Below are 25,215 nucleotides of genomic sequence, written 5' to 3' on the forward strand. Positions count from 1 at the left end.
ACAACTTTTTCCCAGCAAAAGTGGTTGCCTGATATCATGTCACTGATATTATTGTTCTTCCTTTTAGCAATCACACTTTTCTTTATCTCTGGTTTATAAAGGATTTCGGCTGAAAAAGCAGAATTTGAAAAAGTTCTCTTGAGGCCCATCCCTATTTATGGGCCATTTATGTGTCAGCATGTTCCATTTTCTTGCATCAGCAGGCAGCAAGAGGCAGTTTGCTAACATGACCAAACCTGAACAAATACCTGCTGTTAGAATTATTCCAAAATTAATAACAACATGCCTCAGCTAAACCTGTTTAGATATGCAGATTAATTATTGTCAGAGAAACAGCTGAACATCGTTGCCCTGTATAAAAGAAGTTTTAAAGATGAACAGCTTCAGGACTGTGACAATTTCTTTCTCTTCATTAACAAAATGAGGACCAAAAACAATCAAAACAAATGTCAGGGAGAACCTTGAGCAGCTTGTGGGTGCTTTAATGACAACGTTAACAATAAATACGCCAAACAACCAGTGGCATTTTCACTCAGAAGTGAACTTCATTGAACAGCATACAAAATCAAATAAAGATTGGTGACACTTTAAAGGATGTCTGGAACTGTCTCCCACAGGTGTTCAATTGATTCACATCATTTTTACTCTCATAAAAAACATCCAATGACCCCTTGAGTACTGTAAGAAAGATTCTGCATTTGTCATGTATCTCCACACATTCATTGTGGTTTTCCTTTGTCACCTGTCCTTTGTTACATTTATGCATTAAAAAATCAGTGTAGATTAAAACAAAACAAGCAGTTGTCATCTAATTCTCTCTATTTTGCATATATGAACACACAGAAACAATTATTTAGCGTCAAGACAAAAAGGTCACTCATGATCATTTGTTTTAAAAGCCATATCTGTCCTACAGCTTGTAATCAAGGTTCAAGGGTTTAATGACACCCATGAATAAAAAAATCATTTAAATTGCAGTGCATTGATCCCAATCAACCATTAAACTCAACTAAAACTTAACTACTGAACTCAAAAGAAGAACTTCAATGAATAACATACAAAATATACTCAAGAAAGAGAAAAAATGAAAAACAAAATGTCTCTCCATCATAATGGTGTGGTGGTTGTTAAAATAATTCTGCGATAATTTAGAATTGGAGGAAGGAGATAGAAGTCAGCTCAAGGTTCAAACAAGGTTTTAATCTTGTACAAGAGGAGTATTCACAGAGCAACTCGCAGGTCTGTTACAAAGTGAAGACTCAATTTCTGAAGAGAAAAGCATGGTATATATATCCCTCTTTGTGTGTTTGTTTTCACTCAATTAGTTCCTAATTTATGACTTGCACTTCAAGGAATACTCCACAGAGAAAGAAGTGATAAGCTCCAGTGGTCACTCAATACCAGACATAGATAATAAAACGGCCTAAAACAAGGTCACAGGTTACAGGTCATGTTAAACAGTTACATTGAACATTCCTGTATAAGACTTCAGTTCACATCTCTCTTCACAAAGTACAAAATTTCCATCACAGTGGTTAGGACCAGTACAATGAAACCACAACGACCCTGTTTTAAATCTGACTGGGGAACTTTGCTGCAACACACACACACACATTTTCTGTCTGCCTCTGATTCAATCAATTAAAAAGGGACAATGTTCTTTCCAGGAAAAAAAAAACACCTTAAAATCCTGAAATTTATAACAAGCAAACTCAACATACAACCCTCAAAGAGAACAGGGATAACAGCTTGACAGAAATGGTTGAGGCCAAATCTCAGAGGCCTCCTGTCTCTACGCAACAGGTCTGCAGGGACCTTTAGTTGGTAGTCAGGCGTCTGCTGCTTCTCCCAACAGAGCAAAACTGAAACATCCACCAGAGAGACAAACATCAAGACTGTGACATTGAACAGTAATCAGCTGCTACTGTTAGTAAATACGTTGGTAGCATTATTTAAAACGGTTTAGAATCAGCGCATCATGTGAACATTTTAACAAAAAGTTTTACCAAATCTGTGGTGTTTCTTCTTCTTGCCTTTTCTTCAAGTCGTTGTAGTATTTTTGCACTTCTTCAAGTTCCGCTTCGAAATCTAAGAACCAACAAAAGAAAAAAAAACACTGTCTTCCACAAATGCACTATCAATAACACTGGGAATTTTGTATACTGTATTGACTGTCCTTTACCTGGGAGTGGGTAATCATCTGTTTTGAGTGACAGCTCGATTGATTTCTGCATCGTTTCCTCAAGTGTCTTCAGGATGTAATCCTAATTCAGCATAAAAATGTAATTAGTCATCACTCATATGGCAAATAGTACATCCATGATAAACTGTATCCTATGTGAATTCATTGTTTATATGTGTGTTCACAGGGCTGCTCAAACTGGGCAAAACAGTTTAATGGATAATCTTTTCTGATAATGAATTATAATTATTCCACCAAAAATAACGATGACCTAAAAAAGGTGAATAAAGATAAAGATTTGCAGCACAACATGTACAACTATCATCATCATCATCATCAGCATCATCATTGTATGAAATTTCATAGAATGTGACAAACCATCAAGTCTCTCAGACGGCTCAACATTTCCTCTTTAGCCTGCTCAAACATGATGTCCTTTGAAGAAAGCACATGTTTCATGATAGTCTCCTTCATGTTTTTCAGTGTGTCCTCTCCCTTGAAGCCAGCTGCTTCTACGATAATACAGAAAATCGCTGTCATGATGGTGTAAATGTGTGATATAATATCAGGTCGTATACATCGTGATCTTCTGTCTTACTTTCATAGCATTCTTTCATGCTTTTCTCAATTCTCTCTGTCAGACTGTTGTAGATCTTTTTCTTACGATCACGGATTTCTTTGTTGAGTTTTGTTTTCATTTTTATTTCCTAAGAGAGAGAAAAATATATGTAGATCAACATATTTTAAAATGAAATCAAGAAAATACAAAGGGGCATTTTAAAAAACATACTATACTGATTGGATTCTTTAAGTATAATGTACTGTATATAGATATGTTAATCTCAAAATATGTTTTTATGTTGTTTTAAATTCTTCAATGTTTAATCTTCGGTCACAAATTTGATCAAGTTGGGTTGATTTGGATGAAGCCCAGTGAGGCAATGTGATTATGATTTCGGGCTACATCAATAAAAATTGATTGGATTGCTCACCCTTCTCCTGATGTCTCCCTGACATTGAAAAACACATTGAAACCAAAATAACAGATAGGATAGTGTTCTCATATTTTACCTCTGTCTTGAGAAATATCAGTTGGAGTTTGACATCAGTGAACCTCTCAATCAGGCTCTTTGTGTCCAGTGAAAACTTATTGATGACCCCATTGAATGGCTTGCATTTTCTTTCATTTCTGAAACATGAAAGTTGAGATGTTTCCGGGAGTGCATATGTAGATTTTTTTAAACATTCTCCATGTATTGTAAATGGTGCTGATAAATGGCTTTACATCTTCATTAATTCATTTCTTACGGGAAGGTCTTCCTGAATTCCTCATCAATGCTGTCAGTCAGGCATGAAGCTAATGTCTCATTGAGGTTGATTTGTTTCTTGTTTTTTGGTTTGTAGGTGCCATGATTCCTAACCACACACTTTAAGATCCTGTGAAAACCACGACCTGATACTCCTTTCTGAAACAAAACAGAAAATAATATAAAGTGTAATATAAAGAATTATTTATATCAAGACTAAAATCAAATGTTTTCATGTACTTATAATCAAATTACATACAGGGTTTAAGTTGGACTCCAACTTTTCTTGACATGTTTTCTTTGAGTTTTCAACTCCCTTGCTAAGGTATTTTCTGAAAGCAATCTCAGTGTCATTCATGGACTTTTGGACTTCATAGCATTCACGCCTCTTATTTTCATTGAGTTCTGTGCACACTTCATTTTTTTTGCCAGCCTGAAATTACAAAAACACATTCAGTGTTTAAGATAATGAAACAACAGTGCTACCAACTTTTCCACAATATATATTTTTTTACTGTTTATTTATTCATGAAATTCTGCTGCTGGTGAATATAATTATCTTATAATAACTGTGGTTACACAATGTAAAAGAAATTCAGGATATCAGCAACCTTAATGCCTTAAATGCTCAGGGGTGGCATCACATATTGACCCTTTCAGTTTTTCATTGCTATTAAAACATAGTTATTCCATATGTAGATTTGAGAAGTCACAACATACTTTGCCTGCTTATTTGCTATAAAAAAAAATTCTGTCAATATTAATGACAATTAAGATTACTAAAGACAATGAATGAAATTACTTTATCTTACCACTTCTGTATGTCTGGCCCCTTGAATCAGAGAGAGAATCCCATAAGCTCCAGAAACATAGTTAAATGTTTCTGAGTGACAGTCATTGAGATTTTGCAGAAATTCCTGAAGTTTGGGTATTTCTGTAAAAAAAAAAAAAAAAAAAAAACATAACCTAAAAACAAAAAAAAACCCCAACATATTGTATTTGAGCTATACATTTTCTTTAATCCACAAGGTGTTTACAAAAAAGACCTACCAGTTTCATCTGGTTGTAGTTGTTTTTTCGCAAGGAACTCTTCAGAGCTCACTGTGAACACTTTGAAACAGTCATCTCTGAAATGTTTCTGAAAAGAAAAAGGTTTACATTTTAAGACAGGCTTGCAAAATATGTGTCAGATTTTCTGTCTATAAAAACTCACCTTAACTTTCTCTAGTTTGCAAAACTTTTCGATCACTTTTTCTTTGACACAAGCACGAAAATCAGCTGCTGACCTATTAGAAAACATAAATATCAAGAGTCATTTTTTTAGAGGTATTTTATACAGGATTTTGAAACGGTAGCTAGAAATTATTACAACATATTTTTTATCGAGATTGAAAATAGGGAATTAAAAAAAACAGGCTACTGGCTGAATTTTATTTTTTATTTTTTTTTCCCTATTTGTCTGATCCAGATGTTAATTTTATGTTAATAAATAGGCTTTATTTACTCACACAGTAGGTCTGTCTCATAAACGACTTTGTTTACAGCAGTTTATGACCTCTAACTTTGCCGTTAAACACAGCGATGTCTGAGGCCCTTCCCCTGGTCTTCTGCCGCCTCTTCTCACCGTCACTCATCCTCTGGAGCCGCTTTTTAAGTTAACTGCTTTCGGGCAACAGTGATAATCACAGGACTACTAATAAATTAATCCAACAATAACTGTGTGGTTTACAGATAGTTGACACCACAGGGCTGACCCCACCTTAACCCTAGCAGTGAAATATTAAATAATCTATTTTTGTTAAATACACCTTCACCTTTTTTACCCTAAGGTGTACATAAACTATAGGTTAATGACTTCTTTTTAAAATAATGAAAAATAGGAAAATACCAGTTATTGGTATTGGATGAGACAAAATAAGCAATATTTAATACTATGGAATTTTTATTGTGACCCAAAAACAGAGATACATACCAAACCGGCTAATATTACAAACCTACTATTATATGTATATTTGCTTGTGTTTACTCAAGTTGAACTCTTTGCCACCAAAGTAGTCGTAAGAAGTGTCTACTTTTGAAATTCTAATACATTTTTTTACTTATGGCATCTTAAACTACCCACTTATTATCTGAGTCTTTAATTTGATCCGACTTGGTGCAGATGAAGTGAATCTGCTGACACTCGCCACCATTTCCCATGAGGCTGCTGGCACTTTCCAAAATCTCCCAGGGTTCTTTCTCTGATGCTGCTCGATTAATTTCAGTCACAATCCACACAGTAGAACAACTTCCAACAACCTGAAGGAGCATTAGAGCAAGGTTACTATGAATACGTAATTATCAGTACTATGTGTGCACAGTAAACAGCAGTGCATGCAAATACATGACCTCTTTCCACATTTTATCTCTGCTCTCGTTACAGTCACCAGTTCCAGGAAGATCCACAAGTGTGACATGCTGGAGAAGAGCATTATTCGGCACCCTGACAGTCACACACTTCACCAGTGGCCAATACCATCTCTTTCTTTCTTTTTCTCTGACTGTTGAGTCAGTTCTTGTGTATTTGGCACATTTTACAGACAGCTCTTCAGCCTGCATTAAATAGCAAAATAAAAGAAAGGTAACAAGGCAATTTTATTTACATGAACCTTCAAGTCAAGTCAGTGTTCATGCGAATGCCATTTAGGACCTTAATCAAACCTCATGTTTGTGATGGTTTTCCTAAGAATGGTGAAATTGGACATGGTTTTGAGCACAGATGGATCAATGCCACTTAATTTTACATACTGAATTTACTTGTAATTTTTTTTAACTAAACAAAAACTAGATTGGCTTGGCAATGTGTAATGAATCTGAACGACTAAAGAATTACAGCATTTCAGGCAAGAGTGCTTTCTGTAAATGTAGAAAAATATTTCATTTCTTACATACCGATGCACATGTCAAATTCTTCTTCTCGGATTGGAGAAATTCTGGAATTTCTTTGAAATTCTTGGGATCCTTTAAGTTTTCATCAGACAAAGTTTTCCATTCTTTCCCATAAATTGCTGACATCTTTTCATCAATGTCTTCATCCACATCATTCCAAGGCCTGGGCGGCATCTCATAGTACCACTCCTGACAAAAAAAACAAAAAAAACAAAACATTTTACTTCAGTTGGTAGCAACAAATCAAGCAACTGCATTTGTGTGGCTACATCATAACTTTTCAAATAGCTTATTGTTAAACATTAACATATTCAGCTCATTTTACCTCTTTTGTGATGAACTCAATGTCCGCCTCATACTTTTTGTTTTTCATGTTAGCCTCCACTTTAATCATGACTGAGGTACATGCACAGATGCTTCCAGAAAGCAGAATTTTCTTTTCAATAACAGCATTTATCAAAGAACTCTTTCCGGCCCCAGTTCTACCAAAGACGCCAACCTGCTCTCTCTTGTCTTCCTCCAAGCTACTGATTTCAGTCCTGTTGGATAAGAGTTTAAATATGGGTTAACTGATAGATTGGGAAAACATACAATGCACATTTCAAAATCTGGAACACATTACTCTATGAACAAACCTACAGATTGATCAGAATTGTACAGAGCCCCAGACATGACATGGTCAAAAAAAAAATTAAATTGTGGCCTCAATATAGCTATAACGTGCACACGAACTACAAATTCGTGGCCACAAAATACTAATTTGTGGCCACGAAATAAGTATAACGTGCGCACAAAATACTAATTCGTGGCCACAAAGTAGGTATAATGTGCGCATGAAATACTAATTAATGATACTAATATAATTCCTGGACAGCTGGGTAAACAAATCGAGCGCACCTTCTCTACAAACTGCAATAGCCTACGTGATGTCCTTAAGGTCAGTGTCTTATCTTATTCTGTTCTCGTCAATATCTTGTTATCCCGCATTTAGGCAGTGCCTTTCACTGATCATCTCCCCTGAAAGTAGCAACATGTGTGTCAGACTCTCAGCTGAGGGAATACAGAGGCTATATGAGCCGCAGCGCTTAATGATGCCACTGAACGCAGCCTTGCAGTTACAGTGGCGCTCACTGTATGTATCCGGTTGCCAAGGGAATCTATAGCCTATCAGTGATCAGAATCTAGTTTGTATTGATTTGCAGGTTGTTGTTGCTCTGACTGAACTACTGAAGGTGTCTGTAGTGTTCTCTGGACATTTGTCCTTCAATAAAAAAATATATATATTAAAAGTTCACTATATTATGGGCCTACTTAAGGCACTGCCTAAATGGGGGATAAAAAATATTGACTAGCACAGAATAAGAAAAGACATTCATCTTAAGTGTCTTTTCTGTTAGTGGAGCTGGACTGACTCAAAAACTCTTTCGTCCCCTCGCCATCAGACTGTACAACAGCTCTCAGTAAAGCCAGGAAGGACAATAGATAATAGACAATGGACAATTTCTACCTATATTTGCACATCCATTTGCACTGTTTCACTTTCATTTGCACTGTCAACCATTTTGCACTGTATACTGCAGCTACTGGTCATTTTATATATATGTATTATATATTGATGGCTCATGCCAGATGTGGAGATCTGTGGGTGACCAGTCTGCTATGAACACAGGAAGGTTAGACTTGATCCAATGACAACTGCGCACTGAATTATAAACAGTCCGTCAAAATGAACAAAGACCAGATGTTAAAGGAGACCTTTCTGAGCCTCGGATGTCCAGAGTCTGTTAACATAAACCCTATATAAGTCAGGGAAGAGGAGAACTTAAGGTGACAAATGGTCATCTTCCCCCTTTTCGTGATAACCCTTTGGGGTCTGGTAACCCCCCCCCTGTGAACTCAGGAGACAGTTTCTTCTCGCTGGCAATGCTTATTGCCCAGCACATGTTGTTGTTTCACTAGTGGAGTGTGAAGAAAGAATGGGGGAAGAGAGGGCCAGGCCATTATGGTGTCCCGGAAAGTGGGTCAGAGGGGAACCTACATGGACATGAAGATCGCATCTCTGTGATATAAAGATGAGACAAAGGACACGTTCCTACAAGATACAACTTTTTTGACTGATAAGTGTGGCCTCTAAACACCTTTGTGTTTGTGTTTAGAGGCCACACACTTGAAAATGTTAAGAGTTATTAATTTACCTGTGTGATTATTGCCTGACTGTTGTGACAAATTACTATGCCCTTTAATTCACCTGCCTGATGTAAGTCTAAGACACTGTGATTTCATTGCTATGCACCCATAAACTGTATTATTCAAAGAGCTGTACATATCCTGTTGATAAATGGGATTGGTTGCAAGCATTAATCCTTTTTATGATGGGTTACTACATTGGAGAGAAAAGCCGGGGTATGAGGAAGAACACAGCTGCATTCATGGTTGACAGGCCAAGGTTATAAATAACAAACTTGTTTTGCACAGAGTCATTGAGGTGAGACCTAGGGAGTCAGCAGAGAAACCGTAACAAGTCCAGGATGAGAAACTTAGAAGAAAGGAGAGAGAGGTTTTCTCTCAACAGGGGCGTTGTCTCATTCACCTTATCTATCTGCAGAAATTATACATCTTCTGTAACTGAAATTATAAAAAACAATGAAAAGCGAAATTGTGCATCTTTTTTGGGGCGATTGGTTGCAGAGTAACAGCATCTTCCGCTGCCTGCGATTTGTCAGAGAAGGTCCTTGATCGATCAAGCTTTGCTTAATGATACAATTCTAAATAAATGGTAAAACTGTACATAGTGGTTTGTCTTCTCTCAAATAAACGAATACGCCTGACAACAGAGCAACTACTTCAAACCACTCAGCTGCCTTCACTCCCACAAAAATCGTTTGCTCTCTGAATGAAATCCAGAGGAAGAATGTAGAAAAATACAAAACAACAATCCAGTGGCATAAAATATCAGCGCAGTGCAGACATGTTGTGAGCTGAGATGCTGTGGTTTCTTAATGCGGCAGGCCTCAGTACATCTGTTTAATTGTGGGACAGGCTTATTAATATACTTTTAAAATCAAAATGTCCTCATTGACCTACATTTCAAACAGTTTAGTACAGTATCTAACTCTTTCTGCTGGCCCCACAACATTGTTAGCAAACCAACAAATAACTGTTTTGTGTTATTATTTAAGTGGGGTAACTACTTGAAATAAGCCAACATGTATTTTTTAGAACTTGCATTGGACTAATCTTGAGACTGGCTCAACACTACAACCAGCTCATACAACAAGGAATGTTGAATGTTGAAAACTTAATAAACGTAATACTTACGTCAGGAACTCAATAAGCTTGTTGTTGTCGTGGTTAAGTAGCCTCTGTTTGACATTGTTCATGATATTTTTCACATCAGACAGTATTTTTTCTGTCAGAATAGAAAGTTAAGAACTATTCAGTGGAAGCCATGAATCAGAGTATCCAGTAAACAGTAATGAACAATGACGTGTGAAGTAAAAAATTATATTACATAACAGGTTTACCACATAGTATGTTTTAATTGTTTAGAAAGTGACTTAAATACCTGTGTGTGATCTCAGTCCACTGTCACGTTTGCGTTTACTAGGTGTTGAAGGCCATTTGCTGGACTCGCCCTGAAGATCCAGCTTTCTCTTTCCTTATTGTTGTTTTTACATACAAAATCAAATGTTTGTTAAATATTCCTCTCACGATACTAAGACCTAAGACTAATGCATAAATTATATATGTAATCCATTAGATAATGTGTATCTCACCTTTACCCTTTGTGGCACTGGTGGGCGGCAAAACCTGAGAATGAATAAGAATGTTGACTCTTGAGATTTACACAGGCCTTTTCCTTCTTACAGGAGTCTTAAGGCTTGAACAATAATCTTTACACAAATCTTTCTGTATTTGTGTTCTCAGCCAGTCTGGGAGAAGCCTGACAAAATGCTGGGAAGTAGAGACCAGGAAGGGGATAACAAGTGATCTGACAATGACTTTGACAAATCAGTAACTTGGCTGCATAAGCACGAGGAGGAGAATCACCTTCACTGATGACATGCCTGTGGGATCTTTACCTGATCTGATTCAGCTGATTCTTCACGCTCCTGTGTCAACTGCAATTAAAAATAAAACACTCTAAGATGACGGCCATTTACAATTTTACAGCAGAGATTGAAACAACCAGTGTGAATGTGATAAATTCCTTAGAAGATACACAATTGTTTAAAACTGTACTTGCAGTAACTGACCTGAACAGGAGAATCAATTGTTCCTTGTTTTATTGTTTTTTCTTCTCCCTAGTGACAAAACAAAATAGTTGCAAAACCACAATGTTATACAGTAACTTGTTGATGCTCCTGTCAGTGATAAAAAAACATATATCTTTATAAGACATACAATGAGACAACATGCAGTATAATATCTTAGTGCAGAACATTACCTTCAACATCTTGAAATTTGTCCTGAACAGGGGCCTTGGTTCCTCATCATTTGTGCCACTGGTGGATGGCAAAACCTGAGGATGAGCCAGAATGTTTGAAGAAGTGATTTTCATACAGGATTTGTCCTTTAACAGGCTTCTAGAGGTTTGAACAAAAGTCTTTACAATTCACATAACAGTAATGGCATTTGTGTTCTGATCCAATCTGGGATGAACGTGGTAAAGTTCTGGGAAGTACAATATAGAAAGGGGCTAAAAAATTATCCAAGCAGCATCCTTAATCCCTCAGTCAACAGTGATGTGATCCAATGAAGCAATTCTTCAGTCAAAGATGACTTTGTCTGAGGACAAGTCGGTGACTTAATTGCTTAAGTATGAAAAAAGAGGCACATTCACAGCTGACATGTCTGTGAAATTCAGAATCATCCTTACCTGAGCAGAATCAGCTGCTTCTTCATGCCCCTGTTGGCGCTACAAAAAAAGTAACACTCTAATTGCAAGGCCACGTGCAACTTTGAGCAGACACTGAAAATATAATCGGTATCTTTGACGATATCTTTCTAGTGACAAAAGATCAATAACAGCAAATAAATGTAGTAAATGCATCATTGTCAATGAAATATTTATAATCCTTTATCTGTAGATGTCATCTACAGATTGTCAAATAGAATTTCATGCACCTGTAAATTGTAAATGCACACATCTACATGAACACATTTAGTATTTATGTGATCTTCACATCACAGGACATTACCCTTAACGAGTCGAGTTTAGCCTTGAAATAATCCCTTGGTCCAGCTTTAGGGATCAACTCCCTAATTGTTTCATCTCGAAGATGGCAAATATTTCCCTTGTGAATGCCTTCAGCTGTAATTTAAAAAAACATCAGTTTAATCTTAGTCATGCAGATATAAGAATTACTTTAACATTGCTGCAGAAATCTATTTCACACAGAGAAAAATATGTGGAGGTTTGCCTGTTAATTTGACTATTTGAATGTTAAAAATGTGCATTTAGTTCCAAAACTGTATAAAGAATTGAGCCCAAGAAAAGACGCATTGTGATACTTAACCCTCAAATGTTGTTATGAGATTGCTGAGACCACATTCATTTAATATGTCACAAACAACATCATCCATGACAGCAACTGGAAAGGTAGACATAAAAATATGTTTTAATAAATCAATCCCACTTTGTTTTTTTGAGACACTTATGATTAATTACAAGGTAAACGACAATTGGTCGGAAATAAATCTTGTGACACAGCAGAAGCTTATCTAAACAATGCCACAGCGAATGCATACCGTAATCAAAGCTAAAGGCGATCCAACAAAATATTAGTGTGTGAGCTTTTTTTTTGGCCAGACAGTGTATTTCTACCTTTAAAACATCAACATGAACTCTTCATGTAATCAATAAGATACTAAACTGATACCAACCTTTATCCTTTGTGACACTGGTGGACAGCAAAACCTGAGAATGAATAAGAATGTTGACTCTTTTTTTTTTAATCTGGAAATTATATTCACACAGGCCTTTTCTTTCTAACACGGGTCTTCAGGCTTGAAGTAAAAGCTTTACAATTCACACAACATTATCTGTATTTGGGTTCTCAGCCAATCTGGGATGAGCCTGACAAAGCGGAAGTAGAGACCAGGAATGGGATAATAAGTGATCACCTGTTCACTTCTTAATTCAACAATGATTTTGTCTCAGTAACAGTTTAGTAAGTTGCATAAGCATGAGGAGGAGAGGCATGTTCACTGATTACGTTCCTGTGAAATCCAGAATGATCTTTACCTGATCTGATTCAGCTGCTTCTTCATTCTCTTGTTGAAACTGCAAATAGAAATAAAACTCTAAGATGACAGTCATGTAAAATTTTGAGCAGATATTAAAACAACCTAAGTCAATTTAATAAAAAATATACAAAGATACAAAATTGTGTCAATTTGGGGGGTCATCATACTCTAATATTTATACTTATGTCATAGGCTACTTCGGGTATTTCATGTTTTTTCTCTAGTTATAGTGCTCTCACACAGTCAGAACACAGTACAGAAATACTATTTTTATTATTTGTTTCAAGAGAGGAGTTATCAAGTGACAATTTTAATCCTCTACCTAATCATCAAGCTAAATATCCAACATGCTAGTTAACGCCAAGGACTGCGGTGGAAGACGACGGTAAAATATAAAATATTTTTTGTGAATATACAATAACAAACTAGATGTTTCTGATACTCTTAACCTCACCGTAGCAGTCAGTCATAAGCGACTGTTTTTTCATTTTGTAACTAATTCATGGCTGCTTCGGAACGGCACACAGACCAAGTGGAGGAGCCTCCGCAGGCGTTAAGCGCACTGCTCCAGGTCCGAAAACAGCTTCATATTTTTTTTCACTAATACAGCCCTGAATTAGCAGTTCTGAAGTCATTAAAAGTAATGCAAACAAAAGAGACTGACTGCAACGTTGGTATGCCCTGGAAAGGCGGAAATATTTTTTCACATTCCATATTTAGACTATGGCGGCCGCCACAGTCTCGTCAATGTATGGTAAAACTGCTGAAGTTGCAGTAACTCACACAAGGAGGAGAGTCATTAGATGATGTGTTTTCTTCTTCCTAAAACAAAACAAAATAGTTGCAAACAAAAATGTTATACAGTATTATAACTTTGCCTATAAGCATCATTAAAACTTGTTGATGCTCCTGTCAGTGATGACATTTTTTTTTTTAAGTGAGATTAATGAGAACAAATACAGTCAAATATTTTCATGGTGCAGAACATTACCTTTAACAACATGAGTCTTTTCTTGAATATTGCACTTGGCCCCACTTTTGGTATCAAGTGAGCAATGTCTTGAAAATCAAGGCAGTAAAAACGTTCCTCATCAATGCCTTCATCTGTAATCCAAAAATGTTCATGTGAATTTTTATGCCTTATGATTAAAATTGCAGCAGAAATGTGTTTAATAAATGGTGAAACAGCATTTGATTTAACATTTTCTAAAAGTGCTACAGCATCACAGAACAAGCTGATTGCATATTTATTTGAATATATTTAAAGTATTTGTCACTTTTCAGTCTTGATTTCAGTGCTGCTCTAAAGTTTATTAAGTGCTCCTCTTCAAGGTCTTTACTGTGAGTGGTTCTGCAGTCTGAACACAGACAAGAATTGCCAGAATTAACTAACACTGATCTGTCCTACATTCTTAAAATGTAAAAACTGCAAAAATATGTTCCAGCTTTTTTTTTTTTATGCCTGTAGTAGATGTCTCAGAATTGGTCAGTCAAATCAATAATAGATTATTGTCACATATTCCCCTGACTGCAGACCCAGCCACACCCTCCTGCCCTCTCTTAACCCTGCTCCCGCCAGTTTCATCACCTGACCTGCTCCACCCACTTACTCCTCATTCCTCCTGATTACCTTTGTGCAACATATGAGGCTCATTTATTTACATTTATACAACACAGGGTTGTCAAACAAAATGCAAGTTGTAGTCCATGTATGCCACTCACAAAACAGAAAATTATAAATAGATGAAACACAGTGAGTCAAGTACTGACACTGGCCCGCTTCTTTTTGCTCTCCGTTAGACTGTCCAGCGTTCATTGTTTCCTGTTTTCTACATCCTGCTTGCCTGAACCCCTCCCTGATTCTGGGACTCTGTTGTCTCGTACCTGGGTAATGTTGCCTTTGTGTTCACCGAACTGGTTTCAACCTCTGTTAGTTTTGAATTAAGGATTTTGAACTTTGCTGCTCTGTGTCATACTTGTCATGTTATGCCAGTTCTGAGCCAGCACCAATACAATAAACAAAGACACACTGAAATACTTTACCTTCGAATTTTTGGATATATTCACTGAGGCCCCACTCAGTTAATTTGTTATGGACAAAATCGTCCATGATCAACAGCAACTAGAAGGTAAACAAACATAATACAAGCAATCATCAGTGTTTGATATTTGGAGGGAAAAGAGAGTTAAACCAAAGGAAAATTTCTTATTTAATTTGACTGTAATAATTCGAACTTGTGGTTCACAAGTAAAGACATCAAAAAGTCAATTTGATAAAAATGCTGTTTTCCATTTCCGTATTTAATAAAAAGAAAGAGAGATTTCATGGATGTTTGATGATGTAATTCTATCACAACTGAAAAGACCTGCTGAACTGAAAGCATTTCAAAATGTATCTTTGTTTTACTCTCCACCTACTCCTACCACTATAAAAGCTTTGCAGTACAGAAAATAAATGGGCTGAGCTTTACAGAATGCAGATTTAAATTACATAAATGACATGGTTATTACTACAAAATAATAACAAAATAACACAGTAAGTTTCTTACATATTATCCTAATGTTTAACTTTAGTTTAACTCTCAGTTTTTAATGCAATGCATTGATGTTATTGTACTTACATTTAGTCTGTTCCTCTTCCATGCATGATCATGACTCCTCCTGTGCTTGATGAACTCTGAGCTCTTCCTCTTATATCGTCTCCACCCATCGACAACGTTCTGTCCTCTCTGCTCATCAAGCAGGTTCAGCACGATCAGTTTAAATGTGTTAATACAGATGTGTTAATGGAGTGAAGTTGAAGTACAAAGTAACATGAAAGGAAATAGTAATCTCCAAGTACCTCAAGACTGCACTTAAGTACTGTGCTAGAGTACTTAGTTACTTTTCCACCTCTGTTAAAAGGATGGAACGGCAGGAGAGGGTTGTCTAATTGTTGGTGTACTGGGGACTCCTGCTGGTTATTTGGGGTGGTGTTAAATCAAAGTGTGTCTTTCTATCCTTTAAACTATTTTATATCCTAGATCAGTTGATTTTATTCAAAGCAGCTACAGAATTTCCATAAACAAGATGGGTTCATCTGACTATGTGTCTGATACTAACTGGAGTCTAGGTTAAAACTGAATGTTGGGAGAAGTATCATCGTCTTGCATTCTGAGTCTAAACCCTGCGCATTCAGACTTAATGCTACAATGATAAGCTACACTGTGTAGAGGGCTTCAAGAGTTCTTTCTTCGTTTCCAAAGTATTTGGTTTCTGCAAGCCTGTATATACTAATCATAGTGTTTATTTATTTAAGTCTATCGAAGGCTCGTCAAAGAAAGACCACTATAGAATAAACCACTATAACAGTACTTCAAATAGAAATCAAATAGACACTGTAATTCTATAAATTCTGGAAAATTAACAAGAAATGGAATCAAATACCATGATGAGACAAAGAACTGTGTGTCCTCCATGCAGGAGGTGAGCTGGTGTGTTCTGTCTCCATCTCTGGGAGAATAGCTCCCTCTGCTGACCAGTGTTTGGTTACTCAGTCTCCACAGTCAGAAAGTAACAGGCAGCATTTCTAACAATTGTGATGTCAGAAAAGTAAAGATGTTTCGGCCCTGCTGCTGCAGATGCTTTAGTCCTGCAGTGACACTAATATCTCTCCTATGTGTTTGGCAGAGGCACAAGTCAAACACCCACATACAAACATTTACACCTGATATCTTCTGAGAAGAAAGCTTTATGTTGAGCTGTCCTTTCAACTTTTACAAAATGTAAAAAAAAATTGAAATATATTTTTATTTTTTTATTTTATTGTCTTATTTTGTCTTTTAACATGTCCGAATAAACAAACATTAACCATTAAACAAAGACTCACTTTGATAGATGGTTGTATGTATGGGGTGTATTTTGTGGAATGACGTATCAGGTTTGGTGGACCACAATGGTCCTGATGTCAAACTGGCTTCACTGTTGCTGTAATCACCATTTAACAACCGCCACTGCTGATGAAAATCTATCTGATGTAAATCAGGCACAGACTTCCCTATCCCGACGGTAGTGAGAGGCAACCACATGACAAGGACCTCATCACCTTCGGTAAAACATGGGTTTGAACATTGCAGAATTTCTGCATATTATATCTTTGAGTCTTATTTATGGAAGCAGTGATGTAGAATGTAGAATATTACATGTTTGTTGTTTTAAGGGTTGTGAGTTAGTTAACAAATTGTCCCCAATCAGTTGATCTGAAGATGTCACTCATAGCTGATTCCTCCAACTGCCTTTACTGCTTTTTACCCACGAGAGCCACACCTGCAGTATGTCAACACACAGCAGGGCTTCTCTTTAATAACATAATAAGTAACAAAACCACAGAGACCAAACACAGCTGTAAAATCATAACCATCAATATTTCTGATTGTGCAACAGAATATCTAACTTAGTAAATCAATGGAAACAATATAGCATTTGGTTTTTAAGTTGAACTGACTATTTTTCTCCACTTTCGAACTTCTGTAAATCTTCTCCTCTGATGCTCGGGATACTTCTTTTTTTTTTGTGAACAACTTTTTATGCTTTAAAATATAAACATGTATAGCAGTCCGGAAACAGTACAGGTACACTGCAATCATGTGGGGAGAAAAAAAAAAAAAAAGGGGAAAAAGTCTGGCGGCGAACCCCCCCCCCCCCCCCCCCACAAAAAACAGAAAACAAAAAAAAAAAAACACACAAAAACCCCTGGATCTCCATTTCACTTAAGCAGGACATGAGACATCGCAATTTAACAACAAAATAAGTTAATAAAAAAGGATATTACAGCAATTCCTTGATCTTTTCTGCCATTGTTTGCCATGCTAGGATAGTATCAGCTCCAGCACTGTGCATTCTTGCCACTGACAACTCCATATTTATTATGTCAATAAATGTATTTAACCATTGGGGCTTAGAAACTACATGCGGAGGTTTCCAGCGTAAAGCCAACATCTTTTTGGCAGCAGTGATGCCCGTTAGAAGGACACGTGTTTTCCAACAAGTTAGCTTCAGTGGGGTGGTATCATTCAAGAGTAGCACAGTGGGAGAACAAGGTATAATGACTTCCAGTACATTTGATAGAGTAGTACAGATCTGACCCCAAAAAAGCCTCACGTCTTTGCACTCCCAGTACATATGCATATATGAGCCCATAAGTCCATCTGAGCACAGGGTGCAGATTGGAGATGTTAAACGTTTCATGAGAAAATTTCTTCTTGGAGTGAGGTAAGTTCTGTGGATATAGTTGAAATGGATCTGTTGATGATCTGGGTTTTTAGAAGCAAAAGCAATTGAGGACCAAATCTTTTCCCAGTCCAGTGAGTCGCCTCCAATGTAGTGCTTCAGATCGTTAGACCATACATGCAAAAGAGGAAGGGTCTTATAGGAGGCATCCCGGATAAGTGAATATACTCGAGAGACCAAACCTCTTTTTTGTCCTCTATTGTACAGAATGGAGTGCAAAGGGTGGATAGTAATAGGAGAGCTCCATGGCACTCCATATGCTTTCATGGATGATCGTAGTTGAAAGTACAGAAATAAAGACGTTCCAGGCAATTGATAAGACAATCTCAAATCATTAAAGTCACGAAGCCCATTTTCGTTACATACATCAGCTAAGACATGGATGCCTCTAGAACTCCAGTCCAGGGATGAGAATGGGACCCCCCCAGTGAGTAGGGAGTAGTTGTTAAAGAGTGGACTATACAGGTGCCATTTACATGATCTTTTAGATTCCTTCTCAGCAATAACCCACGTTGATAAGAGGAAACTCATTATGGGACCAAGCCGTAGCTTAGCTCGTTTCAAAGGGACAGCGGAGTAAATCAGATCCTCCAATCTGTGTGGGAATGCTAGGTTCTTTTCTATAGGTTTCCAACAGGGATCGGAATTGGGGTTAAGCCAATCTGTACGTGGTCTCAATACAAATGACCAAAAATAGTATTTAAAATTAGGTACGGAAAGACCTCCCTGTGTTTTATGTCGTTGAAGTGTAGTTAGCTTCACGCGCGGCCGTTTCCCTCCCCATATGAATTTAGAGACCAAAGAATGGACTTTTTTCCAGTAATCAGATGGAGGTGCTAAAGGCAACATTGAAGAAAAGAAATTTATGCGTGGAAGAATATCCATTTTAACAATTGACACACGAGCTTGTAGTGATTTTGGCAAGTGAGACCATCTATTAAGATCTGCCTCAATATTATTATATATGCTCTGAAAATTCTTATTGGCAGTGATGGACAATGAAGGAAAAATGTCCACCCCCAAGTATTTAAAATGTTTGACCACTGGGATGTGCTGTGGTAGTGAGCTCAAGTTCAGTTGAGAGTTTAAGGGGAGAAGCGCAGATTTTGTCCAATTTATTTTATATCCAGATAGAGAGCTAAATTCGTCAAAAGTATCCAAAATATGCGGCAGTGATATGGCTGCTCTATCACAGTATAATAATATGTCATCAGCATACAGCGATATGGAGTGTGTGGTGTTATTAAAAGTGATGGGCGAAATAATTGGGTGTTGGCGAATTTTCTGTGCGAGGGGCTCTATTGACAAAATAAAAAGAAAAGGGCTTAACGGACAACCCTGCCGGCATGAGCGTGATAGATTAAACTTATCTGATATGACACCATTCGTGTTTATCATTGCCGATGAGTTACTGTATAGCAGTTTAATAAGATTGATAAAAGTTGGACCCAAATTAAAGCGCTGTAGAACCATCCACAGATATTCCCATTCTAGCCTATCAAAGGCTTTTTCTGCGTCAAGACTCAATACTGCACATGGAGAGGGAATATCTTTGGCAGCATGAATTACATGAAGCAGACGCCGTACGTTGTCAGAAGCAAGTCGTGACTTCACAAAACCCGTCTGGTCATTCTTGATTAGCATAGTTATATGAGGTTCTAATCGGAAGGCCAGTATGCGGGCAAAAATCTTTATTTCTGCATTGAGGATAGACAATGGTCTATAATTCCCGCATTTGGAGGCGTCCTTATTGGGTTTGGGCAATACAGCTATCAGGGCGGCGTTCATATCATTGAAAAAGGCACCAACTTCAACAGCTTTATGAACCATGGCTAAGAAGTACCGCCCCAACTCCTCCCAAAAGGTGAGATAAAACTCTGGGGGAATCCCATCCCATCCCGGAGACCTGCCCGTTTTCATTCCAGCTATAGCACCCCTCAACTCAGTCAGCGTTATTGGTTCCCCAAGGCGTTCTGCATCTTCTTGCGTAAGCGTAGGAAGCTCTAAATCTTGCAAATAGGTTGCACATTTGTTTTTATCTAACACTATTTCAGATTTGTATAGCTCTGCATAAACATTTTTGAAAGCAGTATTAATGTCTTTGGGAGCAGTCAGCACTTTTTGGTTTGAGCTGATAGCTGCAATGTTGGAGTATTTTTCACATTTTTGCAGACTAAGAGAGAGCAGGTGACTTGGCCTCGGGCCATTGAAATAATAATTCCTTCTGGTCCTATGGATTTGAAATTCAGCCCGTAATCTCAAAATGTTGTTCAACTTCATTCTGACTGCATCAATTTTCTTTTTGCTGTCCTCTGTGGCGCCATTCCCCTGTTGAGTTTGTTCGAGTCTTCGTAATTCATTTTCCAGTGAGTTAATTTTGCCTAGCCTTGTTCGATTAAGGTAGGAAGCGAACGAAATAGTTGTATTTCTCACAAAGCCTTTAATTGCGGCCCATAAGACTCGAGGGTCCTCTACTGAGTTAGCATTCTCTGAAATAAATGTTTTAAAAGTATTTCTGAAATGGTCACAATAGTCATTGTTTTTCAGTAATGTGGTGTTAAAGCGCCATCTTGTGGCCTTAGTTGGAGTCTTGGCAAGTGTGAGCTGTGATGTAATAACACAATGGTCAGATAGAGAGTTAGGATAAATCATAGCTGAGTGAATTTCAGAGTATAAAATTGCCGAAGCCAACAAATGATCTATCCTTGAATAGGTTTTGTGTCTGTACGAATAAAAACTATATTGTCTTAAAGTAGGGTTTACAGCTCTAAATAGGTCTGTAAGACTGAAATCGTCAACTAGACCTTTGAAAGCAGCTGTAGAAGGAGGAGTATGTTGAGACGGTGTACTAGATCTATCGAGTAAGGAGTCAAGGACAGCGTTCATGTCAGCGCCAATAATAACTGAAAAGTCCTGCAGGTCACATAAAGTTTTGCTAATTGTACCAAAGAACTCTGGGCTAAAGTGATTAGTGGCATATATACATAGAAATGCAACTTTCTGTCCATATATACTTGTTTTAATGTAAGCAATACGACCATCTTCACTTCCATAGCTTCCGATTATTGTTAAGGATAGGCTGCGTCTCAACACCACCAGAGCCCCGCGGCTTTTAGAGCTAAAAGTAGCTGCAGCTGAAGTATAGTAATAACGGTTTGACAAGCGATGTTTATCAGAGTGTTTAAAATGTGACTCTTGAATGAAAGCCACGTCTATCTTGTGCCTCCTCAGCCAATCAAGACACATTGAGCGTTTGATGGGGGCATTAAGACCATTAATATTCCAACTAGCTATGTGTAGCATAGTCATTATTTCAAAGGGGACTGGGCAAACTTTGAGTTCCTGCATACATATTAGTCCGAAATGTGGAGATCCAAGTATACAACCCCATGACGCCAGAGAAAAAAGGGGGGAAAAAAGAGAGAAAAAACGAACTCGCAACTAACATAACGTAAAACAAGGTGGCAGTGGCCACACACACAACACCCACTATTTGTGCACTTGAGCTGAGAGAGCTGGCTATCACACCATCACAAAAGCCCACCCCCCATACAATATTCTGAATGGACAGTCAAAAGTCATATATACATATATATATACACACACACACACATATACATATATATATATATATATATATATATATATATATATATATATATATATATATATATATACATATATATATATATATACATACACATATATATAAATAAAAGAGAAGTCCTCAATGCAAAATGAAAATTATCCATCAAAGATATAGATCTGAGATCGTTTACCAAGCAAAAATATGAAACATTACTACATAACTATAGTTGCTTATCTATAACAGAGCCTCTTGAGATTATACTCATATAAAGCAAATATTATCATGAACAAACAAAAACAGCATCCCTCACTTGGCAGGTAACATATAGTTATATATACTTTAAGTATAACGTTACCCTGAGGTATGTTATGGCTGAATGAGATAATACATTACTTAGAAATCCCGTGTTAGTGGATCAGTACACCAGACATCAGAGTCCTACGTTAGTCCGCTGGCCGGGTCTGAGCACCAAGAAAGTCCTCTGCCTCTGCATGGGTCTCGAAAAGGTGTACTTCTGAGCCGCGGGACAGCTTTAGTTTAGCCGGGTAAATCAGGAATGGAGTGAAACCTTGTTTCCTCGCTGTCTCCATCGCCTGGGAGAATGAGCGGCGCCGTTTAATGGTGTAGTTGCTGTAGTCCGCGGCGAAGCGAACCTCTCTGCCACTGACCTCAATCCGAGAGCCTCTGGCTGCCCTCAAGATGCGGTCCCGGTCTATGTAACGTAGCATCTTGCAAATCAGGGTGCGGGAACCGGTGTTACGCTCTGGTCCTATACGGTGCGCCCGCATCACCTCCATCTTTCCACTGGCAAGAGTGGGGAACCATTTAGAGAGCGAGGATGAAACAAAGTCCGCTGCGTCGCCGTTTTCAACTTTTTCCGGCAGGTTGATAATGCGAACATTATCCCTGCGAGATCTGTCCTCTAGCTCCGCGATGTTTGCTTCGAGTTTACAGCATGTCGCTTGGAGAGCCTGTTCGGATTTAGTCAGCTGAGTGGAGAGCCCCTTATGATCGGTTTTCAGCTTCTTAATTTCAACTGAGTTCTTCGTTACCTCTGCTTTAATATTGTCCAGCCGTTCTTCAAACTTAGCAAACTGTTCCTCAATGAAGGTTTGCTGCTCTTTCATCGCGGTAGCTAGCATGGATGATACAGCTAGCTTAAATGACTCAAGCTTCCTGTCGTCTTTCAGAGTGTCGTCGTCTTTCAGAGGGTCAGACCCGGTTTTACTTCTCAAACCCTCAGCCATGGTATACACGAGATATACTGAGACTCAGTGCAAAGGGCCGTCAAGTTAAACAGTGCGAGGTGGATGGATAATGTGTAAAAGTTGGGAGGAAAGGCAAGAGCAACCGCGCTACGCAGCCATCCCGTCTGCAGGTCACGTGCGTCCCCCTGCTCGGGATACTTCTGACTCTTATGATGAATGTCCCCTGCGTGCAGTGACAGAGATCACATGGTTTAATGGGTCTGCTTCATCAGAGAGACCAGAAGAATAAGACAAAGGCCTAGATAATCTGGTTAGATCAATACACAGCCTGAGAGTGCTGCCAGATCTGCGAGGTTGAATTTTTCAGTGTGCAATGTGTTTCAAATCAGCATATTAAAACATTTTCAAATGTTGCATGTGGGTGTTGCAATTATATTTTCAAAGTGAGGCTGTGGCTGATTTCTCCTGTTTCTCAATTGTTTCTCCTGAGAAACAGGTGCAGAAAATCTCAACTTGGGCTCCCTGTAAGTTTCAAAGGAGATCTCATCAAGCTCTCAATGAAGTTTCAGAATGTCTCCCCAGTGCTGGAAGGGAGCAAGGTTTAAGCAGTAAAGTCTCAAGTCTCACCTATTGCTCCTAAGGAATTTCAGGAGAAACAAATCAGAAATGTTTGAGACCAAGAAAGACTACAACGAGACTGAAATGAGAACTCTCACTGAGCTCCTTTACAGCTCCAGAGCCATAAAGGAGCAAGCTTTGAGCAGTAAAATTTTCCTCTGGGAAAGCCAATCTGTGTTCAAAAAGAGAAAGAAATATTGAAGGCACTGTTCTGGCTCAAATGTTAAAGATCTTTATTGTCACTATTTCATAGTTATTTATTCACCATCTCAATAAAATCTTTATAACCTTTGTACCAGAGGATTTCCTTGGTTGCTTTTTCTTTTTGAACTTCGGTACCTTCATCACATTTTGTTTGAAGTTCTAGAGCACTCTAGACCTTTTCTTTCTTCTTTCCATTTGTGTGTTTATATAATGTGTACTCATAGTTTGTAACATGCTGGTGCATTGTATCTACAGCAGTATCACCTGTTGCACACACACAAGACAAACTCATAAAAATAGAATGCAAAACATTTCTCCTGAAGAGGAAATAACCCATAGGGCATACAAGGTGAGTCACTTTTAAACACAGGGTGATAACATCATTTGTCAGTCGTGGCCTGAACTCATGTCACTGGTATTACTCTTGTTTCACTTTGTGATCTGATCGTTTATCCTGAGGAGGATCTAACCTGAAGACATACCCAGTCAGTCAGAGTCATCACACAGGAACTGATCAGAGTAGTTATAAACCTCTGCATGGAAAAATAGTCTTTAACACTTAAACACTAATGATTTTCAACCCTCTTGACAATTGTTCCTATTTTTGGGGGATTTTTACTCTATCGATGGTGATATGTCATGGTTTCCTTCTTGTGACAAATGTACTTGTAAGTCGTTTTGGACAAAGACGTCGGCTAAATGGCCTAAATGTAAATGTATTTTTAGAGACTTTAGTCCTTTACCTGGGAGTGAGTAATCATCTGTCTTGAGTGACAGCTCGATTGATTTCTGCATCCTTTCCTTCACTTCCTTCAGGATGAAAACCTAATTCAGCATCAGAAACTTTATTAGTTATCACTCACGCTGTCAAACAGTGTTCAAAAAATAAACTGAATCCTATGTGATTTGTCTGTCTACATTTGTGTTCAGACTAGGTAAAAAACCAAAAGGATGACTTAGAATTGTGGATAAAAGATAAAGATGTGCTGCACAACATGTTTGACTATATCATTATTGGTTTTGCTAGAATATTAGTGTGCAAGATGCTGTTGTGACACCTTACGGGTGTGCAGTTAACATTAAAATAAGAAGATGTTTGTGACTACTGAGTATAATGTAATAATATAGTAATGACAACTGAGTAGTTATGGGTCAAAATGTGTACATGTTAATGGATGTCATTGCTGGTGTGATCCTATCACAAGATGGTCTCTTGTTAATGCTAAGGTAGATAGATAAAGCTAATCTTTTTCAGTTTTTCTTTTTCTTCTTACACTTTTAATGAATATATTTATCTATTTTCTTTTCTATCTATTTCATTTTATATTCGTATCAGGACCTTTGGCAGTCATCTTTTTTAATCTGTGAGCACTGTTGCCTCACAGCAAGAAGGTCCTGGGTTGAATTCCCACTGGGGCAGGGTCTTTCTCTGCCAAATTTGCACTGGCTGAGATCTGGAGTTGGTCCCCGTACATTGTTTCATGTCAGTATCCAATTCTGTGTAATTTATACTTCAATGCAGTGAATAGATAATAGTTAGATGGATGTTTTCCCTAGACAAACAGCTTGACAATGGACTAATTAATAGGATGGGACTGTTTTCTGTCATGGTTTGGTGTTATTCTTATTTTATCTTATGTTTTCATTACCATGCCCTCTTGT

The 25,215-nt window shown here is 37.8% G+C and overlaps 1 protein-coding gene across 4 annotated transcripts; it reads right to left on the bottom strand.

The window, feature by feature from the left end:
- Positions 1–457: 457 nt before the first annotated feature.
- LOC115575305 (nuclear GTPase SLIP-GC-like) lies at positions 458–15,371 on the bottom strand. Of its 4 annotated transcripts, none has more exons than XM_030407239.1 (30): positions 15,288–15,371; positions 14,710–14,788; positions 13,658–13,770; positions 13,450–13,488; positions 12,665–12,703; positions 12,304–12,337; positions 11,937–12,011; positions 11,619–11,731; positions 11,297–11,335; positions 10,865–10,939; positions 10,674–10,721; positions 10,500–10,538; positions 10,194–10,227; positions 9,983–10,075; positions 9,736–9,826; positions 6,743–6,956; positions 6,421–6,606; positions 5,878–6,081; positions 5,612–5,787; positions 4,703–4,775; positions 4,540–4,627; positions 4,302–4,423; positions 3,749–3,922; positions 3,491–3,648; positions 3,254–3,371; positions 2,781–2,889; positions 2,561–2,694; positions 2,183–2,264; positions 2,007–2,088; positions 458–1,862 (listed from the first exon to the last, which is right to left on the bottom strand). In XM_030407239.1, the coding sequence occupies exons 2-30, from the start codon at positions 14,774–14,776 to the stop codon at positions 1,829–1,831; spliced, it is 2,853 nt and encodes a 950-aa protein (XP_030263099.1). In that variant the 5' UTR covers positions 14,777–14,788; positions 15,288–15,371; the 3' UTR covers positions 458–1,828. The 4 variants fall into 4 exon arrangements, with proteins under 4 accessions (XP_030263099.1, XP_030263096.1, XP_030263097.1 ...); XM_030407236.1 differs by having other exon boundaries at positions 10,200–10,227; positions 15,288–15,340; XM_030407237.1 differs by lacking the exon at positions 11,297–11,335 and having other exon boundaries at positions 15,288–15,340.
- Positions 15,372–25,215: the final 9,844 nt, after the last annotated feature.

Source organism: Sparus aurata, chromosome 23 (genome assembly GCF_900880675.1).
Source record: "Sparus aurata chromosome 23, fSpaAur1.1, whole genome shotgun sequence".
Classification (NCBI taxonomy): Eukaryota; Metazoa; Chordata; class Actinopteri; order Spariformes; family Sparidae; genus Sparus; species Sparus aurata.

Coding starts and splice junctions, on each gene's coding strand:
- LOC115575305 (XM_030407239.1), bottom strand. CDS start 14,776: ATGGACGATTTTGTCCATAACAAATTAACTGAGTGGGGCCTCAGTGAA. Junction 9,827..9,982: donor TGGACTGAGATCACACACAG/GTATTTAAGTCA, acceptor CTATTCTGACAG/AAAAAATACTGTCTGATGTG. Junction 3,372..3,490: donor GAATTCAGGAAGACCTTCCC/GTAAGAAATGAA, acceptor TTCATGTTTCAG/AAATGAAAGAAAATGCAAGC.